This window comes from Pezoporus flaviventris, unplaced genomic scaffold (genome assembly GCF_033815535.1).
Source record: "Pezoporus flaviventris isolate CSIRO_AGI_PZ_B2104156 unplaced genomic scaffold, CSIRO_AGI_Pfla_v1 ptg000036l, whole genome shotgun sequence".
Taxonomy (NCBI): Eukaryota; Metazoa; Chordata; class Aves; order Psittaciformes; family Psittacidae; genus Pezoporus; species Pezoporus flaviventris.
In genome coordinates, this window is record NW_026892584.1 from 17,393,681 (window position 1) to 17,413,794 (window position 20,114).

At 33.7% G+C, this 20,114-nt stretch overlaps 1 protein-coding gene across 6 annotated transcripts in view; it reads left to right on the top strand.

The window, feature by feature from the left end:
- The window catches only part of FMN1 (formin 1), a 188,004-nt gene that overhangs the window by 157,207 nt on the left and 10,683 nt on the right, over positions 1 to 20,114 (top strand). For all 6 annotated transcript variants that reach the window (XM_061463381.1, XM_061463385.1, XM_061463384.1 and 3 more), the window contains one exon: positions 17,307 to 17,358. In XM_061463381.1, the coding sequence (XP_061319365.1) occupies positions 17,307 to 17,358 (52 nt within the window). The remainder of the gene's footprint in view (positions 1 to 17,306; positions 17,359 to 20,114) is intronic.

Genomic DNA, 20,114 nt, shown 5'->3' on the forward strand with positions numbered 1-20,114 from the left:
TAAACTAATTTTCATCAGGCTTTACTTGTTTCTATTTTATTTGTCAATAATACATAAAATACCATCTTATAATTACTTTCATGTAAGAAATTTATGCACTAACTTCTCTTCAACTCTACTCTAGCATATTTCAGCTGTCAGACTTCCAGTTTCTTGTTGATTATTTCCTACTTGTTCCTGAGTATATAAATATGCCATCTTAAATGCTGTTCTTGGCCTATAGATACTCGTGCATGGTAATTTATTCTCTTTGTCTAATAGCATCTGTTGCATCAACCCAGGGAAAACAACCTTGTTTATAGCCCTTTACCTAGTTTATAGCCCTTTACGTTTTTTGAGTATAGGAAGATGATAATATAATTTCTTATATTACAGCAAAAATGTTTTTCCAACTCAAACCTCTACCACTTTTCAATCAAAGCAGGATGCTAATCTCATTTAATAGTAGTGAATCAGAAGTCAAGAATACTCCAAGACACTACTGTCAGCACCATTTTCAGAATACAATAATACTTCTTGTATCTCTCTTCCTGTCAACAGGATATGCCTTTATAAATTTTAATATTGTCAAAGATTATCAAGAAATACACATTGGCACTTATTTCCTTTAATAGTCTGACAACAGTATATTGCTGGTTTTAAAACAGATAAAAGGACTATGTTTTAAGTCCTAATTCATAGTAGTTTAGTAAAGCTTGCCTGTAATGACTTCCCAAAATGTCAAAAATCCTTAAGAAATAATTTAAATTTTTACTTCTGTGCAGTTTGTGTGCAATAAAAATACAGCTTGTCTCCCCAAAAAGAATCTAACAGAAAGAAAGAAAAATATTCTGAAACTATATATGAAATTATGGCACATACTTGTCTTCCCACTAGTGTACTCCTCTACCTTAAACTACATATTGGATTATGATACTTGTGTTCTATTATATTTGTAAAGCTCTTGAACATTTTAATGCTGAATAAGTGAAGCAGGAAAATAAAGAATAATTTTTAAGAGCATCTCATTTAAGTAACAGCTGCTTGTTAAAATATGGTGTGTAAACAGCAGCAGAAAAGCAATAGCACTTATAATGATCTTACAGTTTTCCAGATTTTTTTTTTAACTGCAATTATGAAGCTGCTTCTATCAACCAAAAATCATATTTCTGTAAAGATAACCAGTTCTATATCAGACAATCTTACAGATTCTGTGACTATCCAGTCTGCATATCAAATACTGATTCTTCCTTTTGTGAATAAACTGTACAAATACAGAGACTTTTCACTTCAAAGCTTTATTTTCTGTACTACTTATCATAACTCTTTTTTCCCCTTCATTTGTTTTCACTGAGATGTTTTATTATCTCTGCCACACATATGCGGTTCTCACATTAAACAGTGTGGGAGGATATTTATGTCCAGTGTCAAACATGAAAAATATGTCATATTTCCTTGCAGTGATAATGTTTGCATAAAACTTTTTATCCTTCCCAGCAATGACATTACAGACCGGGCAAAGTTTGTGTTTAGATCTGGAACGCTGTTTTATATGCCATCAGCAGGATTACTTTAATCTTTCAAACTGTTTGTGACAGTCACAACTGTTTTCATCACTCAAAGATCATTGTATTTAAACAGATGAAAGAGTGATTTACATAAATTGGCATGAATCTGCAACACACAACCTTATTGCTGTGGTACTGAGATTGTATAGTCAGACAATAGCCTCAAGTCCATAACACACCAAATAAGGTGTCCTGGAATGTGATTGTATCCATATGCCTCTAACTAATGCAGTATTGATACTGAGCTGATTCAAAGAACAAGAATTTGCTCTAAAATGAGTGTTTCCTCTTACACTACCAAAAGAATTACCAACATCAAAGTCCTGAAAACTGATGTTAATTAAAACTATGACATTTTAGGAAACTTCCATTTGATCATTTTAGAAATAGATATACATCAAATTGCTATAATCAGTTCTACTATATTATGACTTAGTATAATATGAATATAATTTAGAAGGACTTCAAATTAAAAATGCAATGTCGTCATCTCTTAGAAGACAAGGAAAGAATCTCTTAAAGGCAACAGTTCCTTCCATCTTCTTTTCAATTTGATTGTGTTATACTGAATTACCATGACTGATTTAATACAAAATGAAGATGTATACAGTAGTTATAAGATCTATACCTGGAATTACTGATACCTTTAATATAATCACTATCAGCTGCTGGGAGCTTAGCATTCTCTTTAAATTCTCATTGAACCTTTATTTTCTTTTCAATTCCACTGTATTTCTTCCATTGCCCATATAATAGGCTTACACGTAAACAGAACCATAGGTTACATATTTTGTTTTTTCACAGGGATCCTAGTAGGGTGTTCTTTTAGTCCAGCTGTTTTCTTTGTCTTCACTATATTTTTATGAATTTGCTGGATGATCTCCTGTTTATCTACTTATCTTCTGGTGTCATTATTCTTTGTACTGAAGTCAATTCCACTAGCATAGAGTTTGTCTGCTTTTGCCCTTTTGTTGGCATCCTTGTCTTACCCTATTTGTGCTGATATTCCAAGCCAGTGAGCTAATAGAATTTAAATCCCTGTCAAAGCTTTACTTGCAGGATATCAGGATGATACTGATTTATTACTTTAGATTATATCACCTATGAGCAAGTGCTTGAATATATGGAATATATTACTGCAAGGAAAGAGCAGAGTCAAGAATTGGAAAGGATTGAAGAGATTAATGCACTTGATGAATGATGAGAGGCCCAAACAGACTTGCTCTCAAAGACTTTAATACCTACCATCACACCAGTCACTCTCACCTAATGCTTGTCCCCTGGACTCTGTAATTTCATACCATAATCTTTGGATTAATTTTAGAAATACCCTTCACTGCTATCATAATACAAACTGTTTATGACAGTAACATGCTTAATCTGATATGCATTTCTGTAGAATTTCTCTGTATGTTGATCTTTTTTCTCAATTATGTTTTGTACGTGTGCAAGCACATGAATATTCTGCTTTAATGCTTTTGAGCATGATTGATAAAAATACTACATGCTGAAAATTTCAGGAAATTTGAGCTTTCTGGATTGGGTATAAACTGTATTTGCCTTTTTTAAGCAATGGTAACAGGTAAAACCTGCAGGCCAGACAGGAAACAGCCATCAGAAGGAAGATTCTTTCTAAGAAAAAAAGTTAAAGAAATTTGACACCCAAACTTGTTGAACAGGATGTAGCAGGTTCATCTGTTTTGAGAACAAAAATAACAATCACAGTCTTCATAGGGCAAATCTCAGAAATTCGAAGCTAGTTAAAAGACAAAGCACCAGGTTGCTGCTAGGCTCTCAAAACTGGAAAATGACAGAGTAAAAACATATGGATGATAACCATGTTTTAGGATTACAGCTATGATAAAAGACAGACTCCTCCTAAATTCAAGAAAGTCTGACTTCAGGTCATCATTCAACCTCTCCTGCAACTTATTCTGTGATACCTTTGTGCCTAAAAACTCCAGATGCCAGGGCAAGATATTTAAAAATGTACCTTTGTTCTGCTGCTTTGTGAACACCCTGACAGAGGTGGAGAAATCAGTAGTTTTATTTCTCTTAAGAGATGTATGTATGGAATTAATTGGATCAGTACTTCTTTCATGGCATATAAATCAATTCAGACTTTTTAGCATCAGGATTTTTCAGCCATCTAAACTTTTTTCCCAAGTCAGCTATTTTGAAAATGTCTAAAAAATATTTATCAAAGGACTTCAGCTACTGTATAGTATATTTTAGGATATAACTATTTGTACAAAACATGTGTATAAAGTCTTTCATCTTGAGATTGTCTTGCAATCTGAAAATTCCCTTCACTGTGTTGCTATCTCTGGAACTGAACTTGGTACCAAAGAGGCTCCTAGTGCCCAAGGACAGGCAGGGATAACTGGCACAACAGTGTAGCTTCTTTGGCAAAGCAGAAAACTTTAAATGTTAAAGAGTATAATGCTAAAGGGAAAAAATGCTGAAAAAAAGGTGTATTTGGGTTGTTTATCTATAGAATTCTCAGTACAGTTTATCAGTAAATATTTATAATATGTTTCCTTACCTTGAATTTTGCACCAGATGCATGACCCAGCATTGACATAGAATTGAATGGGAGTTGGATAAGGTGTATTTATGTGTAAGACTGTTTAAGCTTTTCTCATCAGAGCTTCTTTCCTTACATGTAATTGGGTAGTTCTTAGGCAGAGAATCCCCAGGACAGCTGACTGATTGAAATCATGGTAGGGGAACTTTGACTTTCCTGCCTTTTAAGTGCCAGTCCTTTCTCATTTTAATGTAGTTTGACACTAGTTTGGTTTTGAAGTGAATGAAGTAAATTGTTTCAAGAATTAAAATTTCTTTTCAAATAAAAAAAAAAATCCAAACATTTGATAACATTTCTAGAAATGTTGTCAAATAACTCATCCTATTAAATATTTGATGTAAAGAATCTTGTGCCATTATAGATGCAAACACATTAAATTCCAAAGTATATTCTTGGTTTTACACTGAATATAATTTTTAAAGTCCATTCAACACTTTCTTGTTCTAATGAGAAAAAGAAAAAAGGAATTAAGCTCATTATAACTGGGTTGTTGCAGGAGAATGAGTTTACATATAAAGTTTTGTGTTGCCATCCTCAGAAATATTTTTTGTGGGTTTGATAGGTAAGTTTGAATGAAAATGGTAGTCCATTAAAACTCCAACTAATACTCAATTATATTTAACTCCTCTACTAACGGGTCAGTTGAAATTACCTCCATACTTTAGGATTTCAGTTAAATGATCATTATCATGTGTTTCTGTTCTTCTGTCTGCCTTTTTCATGGACATATTATAATACTATTATTATTGCTGAGTAAAAGCCATTTCCAAGAGATAGGAGGTACCTCATTAACAGTAAGGTAATAAAGGCCCAAAGGGACAATGAGCAGAAAGTCTGCAGTCGTGGCTTAGCTACTGCACTCACATTCGCTGGTCCTATTATGTACTACTCATTTTCTTTTATTCCCTTTAAATAAGGTTCGACATGAACATTTAAAAATGTTTACATCCGCTGGGGGGTAGAGGGGAAATCTGGGTATTCCCAGCATAGACTTCAACAGAAAATAAGCAAGCAGTAAAAAAAAAAAAAAACAGAGCAGGTAGGTGCAATAATAATTCTTGTTATCTTTCCAGTGTTAAATTACACTAGTAGGAGATTTTTACTCTTTTGCATACACTCTTTTTCTCTCAGTGCTTTCTAGGAATGAATTAAATGGCCTAATGTGTCACACGTGCTTTATTTCTCCCATCCTCCTTTTCCTATAAGAGGAACAGTAGAGGTTTTATTTGTAAACTTAGAGACACTTTTATTTTTTTAAATACAGTCTTCTATGTGTTTATAGAAAAGAAATCGAGCTCAGAAAAAATGTATTCCTTATACTTAAATGCAGCTTGATGTTTCTTGTAAAATTATTGATTGAAAGAATCCTAACAAAATACTTTCTTAAAGTTAGTATCCTGGATTTTATTTGTGTCATGAAGGAGAAATATTGCAGGTCCAAGCTTGCTTCTTCTTTATATTATGTTTCAAATCACAGGCCTTTCACACTAGCATCTGGATAAATTTTCCTGCATAAATCTAAATTGTAAAATAACTTTCAGTTAAAAATAATATCTAAATATTTGACAAATATTTGTAATTTTGTAAAGGAAATTACTACATTTTTGTTTGGAAAATTGAGCCTATATTACGATATATATATGTATTACTTGCCATCTATCATAACTATTTGTGTGGAATGTATGTAGTCCAACAGAGATGATTTTTCTATTGGTGTATTCTTTAAGTAGAAGTTAAAAAAAGACACGTATGCTTTTTCATAAAAACGTGTGATTTTTAGCGATATAATTTATTTGTATTGTACTTGTTCTTTCTTATTTAATTCTACCTACTCGAATTTCATATTTCTCAAGATAAATCTTAGGGTTTCATGCTAAATAACAATCTATAAACAGGAAGATTGTTGGTTAAAAATTCAGTTTTATTGAAATTTTTTTTTCTCTCCTGTATAAGACATCAATTTCTTTTTTTTTTTTTAATTTTCTTTAACTGCTAGGTGTTCTCCAAATTCAGTTTTGATCCAGGTATGATTAAGACTAAAATATTGAACTTTAGAGACCAAACAATATCAGGTGCAGTGATGTCAATAGATAAATGTGGAGAAGTTTGCTGTCTATCTTGTTATAGCCAGTCTGTAGTTTTATAAGAAATATTCAAAACAAGCAGTGTTTATTTGGCGCATTTCACATCACTAAAATGCAGTTATAGATGCTAAAAAGAAATAGGCAAAAATCCACCTTAATATTTCAGCTTGCTTTTAAATGTGAATATTTAATATCAATACTTAGATTTAATTTGATTTTAATTTTTATTTGATTTACCTGTAAATATGGGTAGCTGTGTACTTGAGAATCAGTTTGGTCTTGGAATTCTCCTCCCCCATCCTGTCTATACATCAGAGCAAAAAGGGGAAGATGACTGTCATACTTCCATGCAGCACATTTTTAGAAGGTCAGAATGATTAAATTCACTCTCAGTAATGTAGTTTTTCTGTTCATGCTTTTTATTGACAGTCTTTGTTTCTTAAAGAACCTTCATTGCATTTTTTATTTAAACAGAAATGCAGCAAAGAAACAGATGTGTCCCATATAAAATATGCAATAAATCTTGTCTCACAAATTCTTTGCTCTGAACTTTCTGACAGAAACTGTCAAATATCCACTTTAATTCTAGTATAAAATGTTCACTTTGTGTCATGGCGCCAACCACCATATGCTGGAATAAAGTCAGTAACCAGCAATAAAAAAAGGCAACATGCACACCTTTGAAACAGTACAAGCAATCAACAGTGAGAAAGGTATATATAAATCTATGGAGAATTAATCTCAGCTTTGCCACTATCCTGCTGAGCGTTTACAATGAGACTTTGCTCCCGACCACCAGAAGTGACTTACTTTGCAGGAGGAGTGTATCCTAATGAGGGGAAAATGTAGGGAAAACAAAGCAGCAACTTTTAACCCTCCACCCCCATCCCTTGGATCACCTAGAAGAGCATGTCCCAGTGTGTTCAAACATGTGGGGCCACTACACATCACGTATTGCTGTACTTTAGCTGATCATGTGAAACCAATATTGACTGAGCTCAATCAGCAGAAATGACTATAGCTTCATAAATCATTGTTATCATTCCACAGGAGGAGGCAATGCTATGGCTTTTCTCTTCTAAAAGTTTTCAGGCCACAGATTTCACAAGCTTTTCTGGAATTAGTTTAATTATATTTGTATAATTCATTATTTACCCACCAGATTAGATGTTGGTTCACCATTAATATATTGTTTTTATATATATATATATATATATATATATATATTCTTCTTAAGTTTTTGACAAGACCTCCTGCTTCCTGTTGGTTTTAATAATCATTCAACTATTAAAAAGTTGGTGGGTTTTTTGTCATAAAAATATGCTGATTCTTAAAGTTTTTACTTCTGCTTACAACAGGAGATTGTAGCTTCAGATAATCTGGATAGTTTTCCTAAACGAACAGATTGGATTTAATCTTGTTCTGTTTGAAAGGATTAGAACTAATTTTTCATCTCCATAAACTGTTTAGATACATTTAATCATCTCAAAGATTAATCTTGGAATTAGACCATAACATTATAACAGTTTATTAAAAAGAAATTAGAATTAGAATATATTTCTATAGTGGTTAAGTATAATAAGCTTTTAAAAATATTTATTCTCTGGAACCACGAATGTGGAAGAATAGGAGATTAATGGCTTGATTGCATTTTAAGAGAATGCAGTTTCAAATAATTTAATTGTAATAAATTATAAAATGTAATGCTAGTTCTTGCTTTGGAATTAAGAACTCCAGATCATGGGAAAATAAGACTAATTCTAGTCTGAATTTTAATGAAGCAATTACCTTTTTATGTAGAAGCTAACTGAAAAAAAATAGTCTAAACTTACAAGTCCACTCTCACAGAATACAGTAGAAGCATCAGACCAAGAAACATAATTTTAAGACATATGGGACTTTATGAAAATAAATATAAAAGTTCTTTTCTTTATAGCTAGCTCTAATGTTCTAGTAAAATGACCTTCAACACTTTTTCTGGCACTTTTATAGACAGCGTTATCACTTTTAAAAGAAAACATAATTTCCTAGGTTTTTTATTACCTATGTTAATAAACACTTTCTCTAATGTGTTGCTTGAATGTGTTCTGCTGGTGTTCTGTGCCTCTGTGTGTGTATAAATGTCTACAATTCGTTATGTTTTGATAACACTAAAAGTATTGAATCTTTTATAATGTTAAAGAATTTCTGTGGTCCGTGTTAATTAGACCTTGCCCAGTACCTAAGATACAGGTTGATAACTAATATTCCTGATTACTTGTGGGCAAACTTGTTTGTTTGTTATGCGGCTTCCCAAGACTGCGCAGGGACTCTTTGTATGAATGAAACATTAGTACATGTTCATCCCTGGATGTGGGTTTCTTAGTTTAAAAAAAAAAAAAATTGTACCACTGCAAAGGAAAATAAACTTGTAAGGACTGTTTCAAGGGAAGCATGATTAAGCCCTCATGGCAGCAAGTGTTCTGAAGATTGTTTTGAAAGGATTTAAGATGTCTATACCATGTTTTAAACAATCTAAAAAAAATTGCATAGCAAAATCCCATGTTAAGAATGTGATATTTTCTAATTTAGAGAAGAGGTAAAGGAAACAAGGCTTATGGGATCCCACTGCCTGTTGATTGCTCCCCTGCCAATAATTTTTAATGCATTGGCCAATTTTGACCAAATGTGACAGAGTTAAGAGATTCTAAGATACTAAGCTCCTAAAAACTTAATAAAAATATGTGGCTAAATAGACAAGAGTGACCCTATTGGCCTTCCAAGGAGAAAAAGGCTGTATCATGAACTCAACCCTTAATTAATCATTAATGAATCCATCTGGGAACTAGCTCTAAAATACCGATTTGGCACAGTAGGCCAAGTTTCATTGATTCCATTGCTCCCAGATCTTGCTTAATGGACACCATGGAAAAAAGATCTCTTGATAGGTGTGACATTGTTTGCTTTGGGGATTTTTTTGTATTCCAGTATACTGGACATGCAGTGAAATATTTACATATTTTTTTATAAGATGAAAATGCTTCTATGTGAGAATAATGGACTCTAGCCATGTGAAATAATTTGCAGTCATATTAGGTATGTATTTTTAAAATTTGAAATTAATACAATACAATAAAAAGCAAATGAATAATGTTTTACACTCTATATATTCTCCTGTTTGCTACTTTTATATATGAAGTCAATTATTAAGTAATAAGAACTATTTTTATAGAGCTAACTTTAATATTATATCTCAAAGCATAGAGTTATGTTAGAAGTAACTCAATATTATAATGTAGAAAAAACAGAACATTCAGATTTTATGTATAGCTCTAGGTAGGTCTATTTTTCTTGAGTATATCTCTGCCTAGAACAGGATACACACCTCCTCTAGAATTTCTGAAACTTTGTAATTTGCTAAAACCTTTTGAGGTTATTTATAAAGCCTATTCAATAATCAGAGTCAAAAGTATAAATGTCTGAAATTGCAAAATTAATTTTTACTGTGTGTACCTAATTTATGAGAACTTCTATACCCTCTGTTGCTATATGCTTTATTGTAAGATGTGTTTTTAAGAAGTAAAACAGTTCTAAATTTGTAATCAGTCTGTATGAAATGTAAGACTTCATTCCAGTAGCATATGAGAGTAGATTAGAAATTAAGTTTCTGTGTCTTTAACAATTCTAAAACACCAATTTCCATACTCAGTACCAAACTTATTCTTGTTAGTTAAGCCATTTTCAAAATGCATTGTATTCCAAGTGAATTATTTGTTTTCTGATTTCACATCTTCTTGCACTAATGTGTATTATTGTGAATACTTGTTTATTTGCACTTGAACTTTATTAATTAGTTTAAAAGATTCTGTTATTTTGATTTCTATTCCTTTGAAATTCACATTTCAAGAAAGTAGATTCTGATAGTGTCAGGTAATGAAATAAATTTTCATGTGTTATGGTACGCAAAGTGTCAATTCATAACGTTTACAATGTATTCTATTCATGGCCTTTTTCTGCAGGGCTCTATCTTTTTCTAGATAGTATGATAACATGAATAATAAAAAGATTAAATTGATGTTGATGATACTTATGAACAATTTGTATAAATTGTTAGCCCCATGAAATTTGCTTTGCTGTCATCAGCGAAACAATAAAATGTCACACTGCATTGGAAACTGCAGATCATTTAACATGATAAATCAAATGTCTGGACATTTTGAAGGTAAAAAACCCTATAGACTTGATTTTCATGCATAAAAACTGTCCAAATGATCCAATTGATCTAAATCTTAGTATTCATCTACAGTGAGTTTCCTGTATAACTATGTGCTGTTGTACTGGGTCCAGCTGGGATGGAGTTAATATTCTTCACAGCAGCCAGTATGGGAGTTGTTTTGGATTTGTGGCTAAGACAGCATTGATAACACAGTAGTGTTTTGGCTATTGTTGAGCAGCACTTACACATTGTCAAGGCTTTCTCTTTTTCTCATTCTGTCCCCTCAGCAAGTAGACCGGGGTGGTCAATAGTTGGAAAGGGACACAACCTGGATAGTTGACTCAGACCAAAAGCATATGCCATGTCTGTCATGTCATGCTCAGCAATGAAGGAGGGGAAAGGATTTTGGGAGAGGTAGGCATTGCTCAAAAAATGGCTGGGCATCAGTCAGTTTGTGGGAGGTAGAGAGTGATTGTCCTGCATCACTTGTTTTTAGTTCCCCTTTTCTTCATGTACTGAACTGTCTTTATCGTGACCTGTAGGTTTGTCTCACTTTTGCTCTTCCTGTTCTCTCCCCATCCCACTGGGGGAGAGGGGACAAAAGAGCAAGTGCTGTGTACTACATAGCTATTGGCTGCCATTACTCTAAAATAACAATCATTAGGAAAGCACACTTTCATTAAATTGCTCATGATAGTTCTTTGTAGCTCAAAAAACTGCCAGGTGCTAGAATGCGCACCGCCATGAAAATTTTGGTTTCCATGTTATTACCTGTAGTCCAGATAGGTTTTTTTAAAGGATTTCGTAAAAATTAAGTCTATTTAGAAAGATTAGTGTTAACAGATCTATTGAAAGCAAAATCAAAGAAGGCTAAATTCATCTCGCTGTTGACCCTTGCTGTTATTTGTACTACTATATGGCATGGGAGCTTAAGCATGTCCAGAATCTTACACAAAACCAGAGAACATCTATATTGCTTTTTACCCACCTAGAAGGCCTTTGAGTTTTTTTCTTCCATTCTACATGGTCTTTGATTAAATAGGGTTATTAAAAAGTTTCCCTTGTATGACAATTGCACTTGAGGATGGATATATATATAGCGTACTCTTACCCATAGAGTCTTCTGAGTTCAGCTTCTGATACCCAAGTATATCAGCAATGGATAATTTCTAAGAATTTAGATCTCTGTTATCAAATACTGGTATGTCTTTATGCTTTAAAAAGACCAGGAAAATAAGGTCTTTTGAGAATAAGATGAGCTTGTTCTCTTCACATAGTAATGTCATAGAATATGGCACTTTGGAAAAAGGCAGCACAACTGAACCTCTCTGGAGGATATACTTTTCTTCCTCAACCCTTGATTAAAGGGCTAGTATGTTTCTAGGATGGGTTTCATCTTATGACTACCTTTCAGCATGCCTTCTTAAGAGGGTTTAGTCTTGACTAATAAGGAGGGTGAATTCCTGTGAGCCTAGAAAATGTCATAATAATCTTTTGTCATTATTTAAACAGCCTCTGTCCAGGCTCTCTAAAGTTCACAGAGGAATGTCATCAGGGGTTTTGATTTGGTTTTGCATGGTTTGGTTTGGCTTTTTGGTTGGCTGTTTTGTTTTCAGGTTTTTTGTTGTTTGTTTTTTTTTTTGTCTATGTCTTATCCTAGATTCTGTCTTAACTGTGGCTGATTGGAAGACATGAGCCAGAAAAGACCTGTTTTCTTCTGCAGGGAAACAAAACCCTTGTTTTAAGGTGTTTTTTTTTTTCCTTCCCCTACAGAAAAGCCTATAATTTACCAGTCTCTAAAAGTTCATGAAGCATAAGTTTTTGAACCACATGAACTCAGTCTTGGAATATAAAACAAAGAGTTCTAATGTCTTCATCCTAACTCTTAGTGGCCTGAGTGTTCTCATTATTCTGAAGATTGTCATTGCTCCAGAATGCTTAGAAAACCTACTGATACGGAGAAAACTCCAGGAACAAACTTGCCAACAAAGTTTTCAAGCTGACAAGCAGGTATTCTTTATTGCGGTGCCGGGAGACATGGGGGATAGCTCCTCCTAACGTGTGTCTCCCCGTTGCCACACAAGCTGTCCTTTTATAGTCACTGGGCATACATACATATTCATGAAGCTACGTATGGATTACATTATTTTCCAGAAAGTTCCCCGCATGCGTACAGAATTGTGGTGGTCGTCTCTGAGGGTCGTTTACTTCTTCCAACAATCTTCATCACTTCTGGCAGCCTTTGAAGCATGCGCAGTAGATGCTCATACCAGTTTAATTGGTTCGTTAGCACCAGAGACATAATAATCCTCCTTATCAGTTAGTTTAACTGTAGCCCATCCTGGACACCTGAGGTTCCCAGATACTCCTTATCCCTGTGTCCTGTTCTTCTAGACTGTTTTTCTTAAAACTATGTCACAACTATAACGATTTATCTTGTGAGAATTCTCAGTATGTTTTCTAGCTGTACTCTGTTTATATTTTTCTCTATGTATCATGCACCTCAGTAATTTTCCATTGCTACTGTTACAAAGCCATCAAACTTAACTTAAATCTAATTCTAAAGGTTTCTATATTCCATTTTGTGATTTTGTGCCTCCTTGTTTCACTACAAAAACTTACAAAAAGTTATGCGCCAGAGCTTTCAATTCTGAAAATAGTAAGATACTGAAAAAATAAAAAAGCTGTTAACGGGTACAACTAGATCAGTAGGCTTCTGTAAACTATCCTTCTTGCATGATTTCATGTATTTAAGGTCAGAGAGAAATAACAGAAAATTTATCTAGTCAGACTCAGTAAGCATTAAAAATTTTCACTAGAGGGGCAGAAGTAACTTAAGTTTTTGTGCCGTTGTGTCTACCCATTTTTTCTTTTTTGTCTTCCCTTCTTAGAGCAAGTAGTTTCACCATTTTGTGCTTGCCTCTGTTAGTTACTGACCTCCAGCTTTCAGTCTGTGCCATCATCCAGTATTTTTTTTCGTTTTTTCAGTAGTCCAATCCATGAAGAGGTCTCAGTTCTGTTGTAAATGGAAGCTGCTATGCATATATTAGACCCATTAAAAATAAATATTTTCTGGTAATTTCTCATTCTGAAATGGTGTTTGGCATGCTGGTCCATCCTCAGCAAATAGAACATGTAGAAGAAATAAGTTAAGGGGAGTTACCATTTCACTCTAGTACTGTTTCACTCAGAATCATTATAAAATGATGACTTCAAACACTTATTTTTGCATTTCAGTAAAAAGAAGTCACCAGAAATATCTAAGGAAAATTCATAGTATCATAGTCCATTTATTCTCTTATTCTTTGAGGTAGCTAGAAAGATTAATAACACTAGGTTTTGGTTGTCGGGGTTTGTATCTATCTCTAGTGGAAAAGAATATTCTTACAGCAAATTAGAACTGCATATTTTGTAAATACCTCTTTTCCTTTCAAAGTTCTTGTCTGTAGAAAGACATAGAAATTCTTAATTGATCCTGGCTTTTGTATCTATATTCAAAGAAGATACATTGATTAAGATTGTCTGCTTGACATAGGACAGGATCTGATACTTTATTCAGGATATGAACTAATCCAAACAGTAGAGCATATTAAGAACTTCCATTTAGATGTGAGACCAGACAGCAAACTCTACATTTCATAGTTTCCTGTCATTTTCAGAGCTAGCTAAGTCTAATGACTCCAACAACAGACAGAAGGGTGTCTCCATACCAGATGCCGCTTATGGGAAGTGATTTTGAAGGGCCTCTATTTAATATGTATGCATGTAATGTAGAATACCTGTGTCTACGTTATGAAATAATTTGGTGCAGTAGGATTGGATCATCAGAGCAGTAGAGGCTGACGCCATTGTGTTTGCAGTAGAGATGTAAGCTTTGAGTTAGATTTAATCTGAGGTGAACATGTCCATCTCACAGGCTTCAAGGCTGCCTGAAGGCTTAAGCATTATTTTTGTCCTTTTGTCCCTATCAAGTAGCGGAGTGTGTTTGCTGTGGACCTTCCTGTTTAGTTTTCTCCTAATGGAAATCAGTTTGCAAGCACCAGAATTTAGCTTCAAACCAAATCAGTGCTCAATTAATGGGGACAGTGAGGAAATTAGCTTATTAAAAAGCTAATGCCAATAGTCACTGTATTTCAGTGTTGATTACAGTCATGCTTTTCTCCAGTATGCAGAACTGAGTGATACCAGGAGTCTATTTCAAAACAAACAATATGTGCTAGATATAGTTAGGCTATAGAGCACTTCCCACAACAATCTGTGGAAGCTAAAAAGCTTATAAAAGCTTAAGCAGAGAATGAGCAAGTTTTTGGGAGAGAATCCATTGAGAATTACATTGAAATGGCATCCAGTGCAGGAAGCATTTTGTATAAACTACAGAGTCAGAGAAACACTCAGGGGAAGAAGGATCATGTGTTTGTCCTGGTCCTTAACTCTGAGTACCTGCTTCAGTATCTGCCAGAGGCAGGATATTAGCCTAGATGAATCCCTATGCCAATATGGTATGGCTGTTATTTCATTCTTAATTTAAGGAAATTGAGGAAACTGAAATCAAACATGTCGTCTCAGATGAAAGAATTATTTGATCCCACTTCAGCAAAAAGGAAATTCTAAGCAAGCAAAGATGGTGTTGCCAGAGAAATAAAAAAGTGCAAGTTCTTTAATTTACATAGTTCATTTTAATTGCCTGCAGTAATTCCATGAATTAAGATGATAATTGATATTTTGACAATGGGGTTTTGAGGGCTCTTGAGGAAAACCAGTTTCATGGAAAACATTACTGGGAGCATTGATAGTGTTATTCACTGCAGGTTGTGGAGAGGAGGAAAAGAGCAGAATTCTGAGTGGAAGGTTACTTAGAAATTGTATGGAAGACTAGAGAATTCCTCTGGTTTCTTGTCTTGAACATTATGTGGTATTTGTAACTCCTATTTACTTAGAATTTGTTGCATAGAGTTGTTAATTTGTTTTCTTAGCAAGTCTTAACATCTAAATTTCAAATAAATGCTTTTAAGCAGTTCCTTAGTAGACTTTTACAGTTAAAAATACGGAAAAGACTGTTATTTTCTTCCTTCTTTTTTTCCCTTATATTGGTACACAAACACACACACTATTATATTCATGTAAACTTTGTGTATTCCTTCCTAGAAGTCACACCTTTTTTCTACTTTCTATAACAAATTAAAAATCTCTTTCCTGTATCTTACCTTATTTTTTTCTTAGAAGAATAAAAGCTAGTAAGTCAGGTCTTATCTTCTAACTATAAATGTATAAGCATACATTAAGTCCTTGTTACTTATTGTGTTCTTGTTCATGTGCAGGGGCCTGAGGATATTCAGTTTCTGTTGTAGCTGTGAATGTTTGGAGATTTGCCTTACCTAATAATTTTTCATTTCCTTAACCAGAAAGGAATTATTAATGGAATCATAAAGTTTTATACACAGTTCAGCTTTTAACCATTCTTGGTTTTCTATATGTAGTTAATTTTGTGTCATGATGAACCATCAGAATTCCAACCCATATTTTTTATTTTTAATGATATAAAAAGAAAGGGATGTGGAAATAATAAATTAAGTACAGTAGGTTAACGTTAGCTGAATTTCTCAGGAGCCTAGGATGAAAGCAGTAAATCAGAGCTGCCTTACCTATTTCAGTTGTAGCTGACTTGCCACCAGGATTTGAGGCGGAGAATTTAATGGTATAGAATTAATCATTTTCCTTGCAAAGGCCACTCAGTGTTCTTTCTAGCTTTTGTCATGCTGAAATAACCTGAATAAGTATCTCCAGAACTCTTGCTCAATATAGGAAAACATATGAGTTGAAATTAATTTCTTTTGCTAACAAGAAATATTCTGAAGTAATCCAGTTTTTAAATTATTTTAACTGTCTCTTTGTACAAACCTGTGTGTCAGTAGCCTTGTAACAAAATGGAAGCTTTCTGGATAAATTTTGCAGTGGCCTTGTCTGTGAACTCAAGTTTGTAACTGTATTTCAGCTAGACAATGCACTCTTATAGACGGGACAGCAAAAAGATACAGTTCTTTATCTTTGTATAAAGAAGTGTCTGAATTCTGTTTATATTAAGATTTGCGCTCACAGGATTCTTCTGATGTGGGGTAGGAATAACTTCTGTGTTAGTATTATTTTACTTGCATGGTATTCTGCCGCAGCTAAAGTTGCTCCACTGTATTAAGAAAAAATGATCAACAGTTTAATAAAAAATAATGCTTTTGCTTAACTACCCAGGTCAGAAAACATTTTCAAAAGTAGAAATGCCCATTCTTTGAAAATCAAATTCTTTTAAGTACTTTGTATGAGGATTCTGTAACAGAGGGTCTCAGATTGACTAATCATATTTCAAACTCTGCTCTGCTTTTTGAAAAAATCATGTACATACCATACACTTAAAACTTAGTACATGTGTTTTCACTTTCCAGCTTCCTGAACAAAATGTGATAGCTATATGGAACAGTTGGTGTTAACTGTGTTTGGTACCTGTTCAATTCCAATTGAACTTCCAATTATTTGGGCTGCAAAACCAGGTTTAAATTTGTAAGTTCTGGTCTGCAACAATAAATAAACATACACAACTTAATGTTCTTTTCTAAAAATCTGAAAGCCAAGTTTAATTATTTGCTTTTTCTTCAGATTAATGTCTACGACTATATTTTATATTATGGATCTTAAATGACTTTTCAAATCCGATACACTTTATTGGTGTGCATTTCATTTGGGTACAAGAAATAAATAAAAATTGAATATTAGCAAACCTTTATCACACTTACTATACTTAGTATACAACCTAACCAGTTTTAAATGTAAAAGATGTTTAATCTGTGGAATCTCTAAAGCAGTAAGGTGGGGATTTATATCTTTTAAATGTTTTTCATTGGCAGCTAAAGAAGAACGTAAAAAAGAAGAGAGTAGTTTGGAAAATGCACAAAAATGGTAAGGTTTTTGCTAGTGCTTTCTAACAGTTTATTTTGGTCAAAGACATTATTGATCTTAGGGATTGCATTAAATATGAAAAAGGATCTGTGCTTCAAAGAAGTAATATGCTTTCTGAAAAATTCTCATATAGTCTTCCAGGAAAAAGTTCAGTTGATTTTTTAGCCAAACAGTGTACTATGTTTGAGGTTTTAATTACTGTCAACATTGAACTGAATCACAGTTTTAACAGAATATAGTAATATCTAATTAACTACTACATGTATTAAAAATGTATTCCATTGTCAATGAACATTTTCAGCCCTTATCCTGCTGAATGCAGTATACTGAGGAATTGGTGAAATCCTAATGTTTTATTACCTGATTATCTGTGCCTTAGTTAGGCCAAAGAGGCGAAAAATGAGGAGAGAAATTGATTTCTAGATAGATAGTAAAATATTTAATAAGTTAGTATTTCTAAACAAATTAGTTTTGTGAGAGTGAAGGATCTGCATTAAATGTTGTGTTAGCTATGGAGCTACTATAAATCAAGCAGGGTAAACTAATTGTTAACTTCTTGTCAGTATTTTGTCTTTGTGGTCGCTAAAGGGAAATTAGTGGTAGTCTGGGTTTTAATGTTACTTTTCTAAACCCAGAGTCATTCCATCTGATTGAGACACCTAGGTTAATCTTCCTGGACAATCAGGAAAGGAGAGATAGGCACTTCCCAAATGCAGTTCAAGTCTTTGGTGAATTGTTGCTATTTGCTTGCAGAAGGTGCCTAAATTGGCTGGAGTCTTCACTGACATGAGCTAGGTCTTTAGCTCTTCATTTCATTTGTCGAGGGTGGCGCCTGGCTTGTTTCCTTTCTACCTAGGTCAAAACTTACCATTTATGGCACAGGCTCTTTCATATCCTGGGTGGTTTGTAGCCTTTCTGGAGCAGAGTAGACTCTCCGAGGTGTGGAGATGCACTTAATTTACAGATGAATTAAGGAATTAATTGTCTGAAATGGAGTTTGGGTTTTTCAGTTGCTAACTAAATGTTCACTTTTTCAAATTACTGCTAAAAATATTTGTGAGTTTTGAAAGTCAGAAAGCAGCCCAGAAAGCCAGATTAAGCAGGTTGAAAGCAGAACAGACCTACTGGGGGAAGGGCTGAAGATGAAACATGAAGAGGGATTGAGGAGTTACATGTCAGGATGAAGGCAGAATGATAGTGTATAGGAATTCAGAATCCTGGAGCAAGCAGGGACAACTGTATCAGCTACAGCTGGGATGGAGAAGGCTTCTGTTAGGAAGAAGAGAGCACGATGTTACCAGGGCTGCTGTTACATGAAGCAAATCTGAGCAGAGATTTCTAGATAAAAGAGATTTCTATATTACTGTTCCTGGATCAGCTATCTTAGTAGAGGGGTATGAACAGATGAAGAATATTTGGCCCATGTGAATGTAGTAGAAATTACATTGCCTAGCGGATATGAACTGTTCTAACTATGTGATTGTCTAAATTATTTTAATTTTTTTAGGGTTGTATCCATCTTTTAAGTAGAAAAAAAAAAACAGAGTATATTGCCTAGTGTGTTCTTTACTTTGTGAAGTACTTTATTATTTTGGGGTATTTCTTCTCTATTTTTTGGTGGCTACTTACATTCTTCAAGCCTAGCTAAAAGCTTGAATCTCAACCTAAGGCAAAAAAAATTGACCGTAACTATGGCAATTCTGTATGAAAACGTGCAATGTGTACTATGCAAATGCAAGTAGAAGTTAAGAAAGAAATATTTTTTGCAGCTTCATCTGTTGCTTAAGTAACATCTGTTGGAATAGTTGGGGACTCCTTACAAGTCTTTAAAATACCTTTTATTTATTTTATTTTCAATATTTACACTGCCTGTGGTCTAGATTTAGAATCTATTGTCAACTGTAAAGAAGAATATAACTTTATTTTGCTTAAATAAAATAAATAATTTTTTAAGTTATTTTGAAAGAGACTGTTCCCTTTTTAAATTATAGCATTATTTTTAGTAACTGTCAATAAATCTTTCAGGATTGGTCCATCTGCTTTGCAGAGAAGAATTATTCAACCTTTGCAAAAGTTAATGTACTTTTGGCTTGTTTCAATAAGTAACTAGTCGTGAATCATTCAATTCTATTTATACAAAGCCATATCACTAAGCTTAAAAATGCACAATCACTAAAAATGCTATTAGAAGTATAATAAGAGACTACTTTGAAAATATCCAGCTTCATAGCAATTCAGTAACCGTGTTATAAAATAAAAAAGCATTAAAATATTGGCAGTGTATTTTCATAAAATTATCTGCTTATTGACACGAGGAAGGATGTGGTTTATTTTCAGTAAAAATTTTGCATACTGACTGCTGCACTGTCTGTGGGCTTTTTTGTCGCTACTCCCAGTTCTCCCTAAGTATTTGAGGGTTATTTTTAACCAAGCCTGGAGACTTTTTCCTGACTTGGCATGTGACTCTTCCATAGTCCTTCAGAAAAGATAAATGGAAGAATAAGATCTTCATAGACTGTTGCAAATTAAAATTAAAGAAGTAGATAAAATATAGCATTTCTTGAAATGCAAGGAGTTATTTTTTTCTCATTAAAATTGAATGTCCATGATTTGCCTGTGTGACGTATCTTTCTGATGGCTCATGCATCGTCAAGTTACTCTCCTGGGAATGACGTAGGTGTTGGAAGGTTAGTTATACTCATCATGAATTGCTGCTAAGATTTCCAAGGCTAAGGGGAAGTTACATTAATTACCAG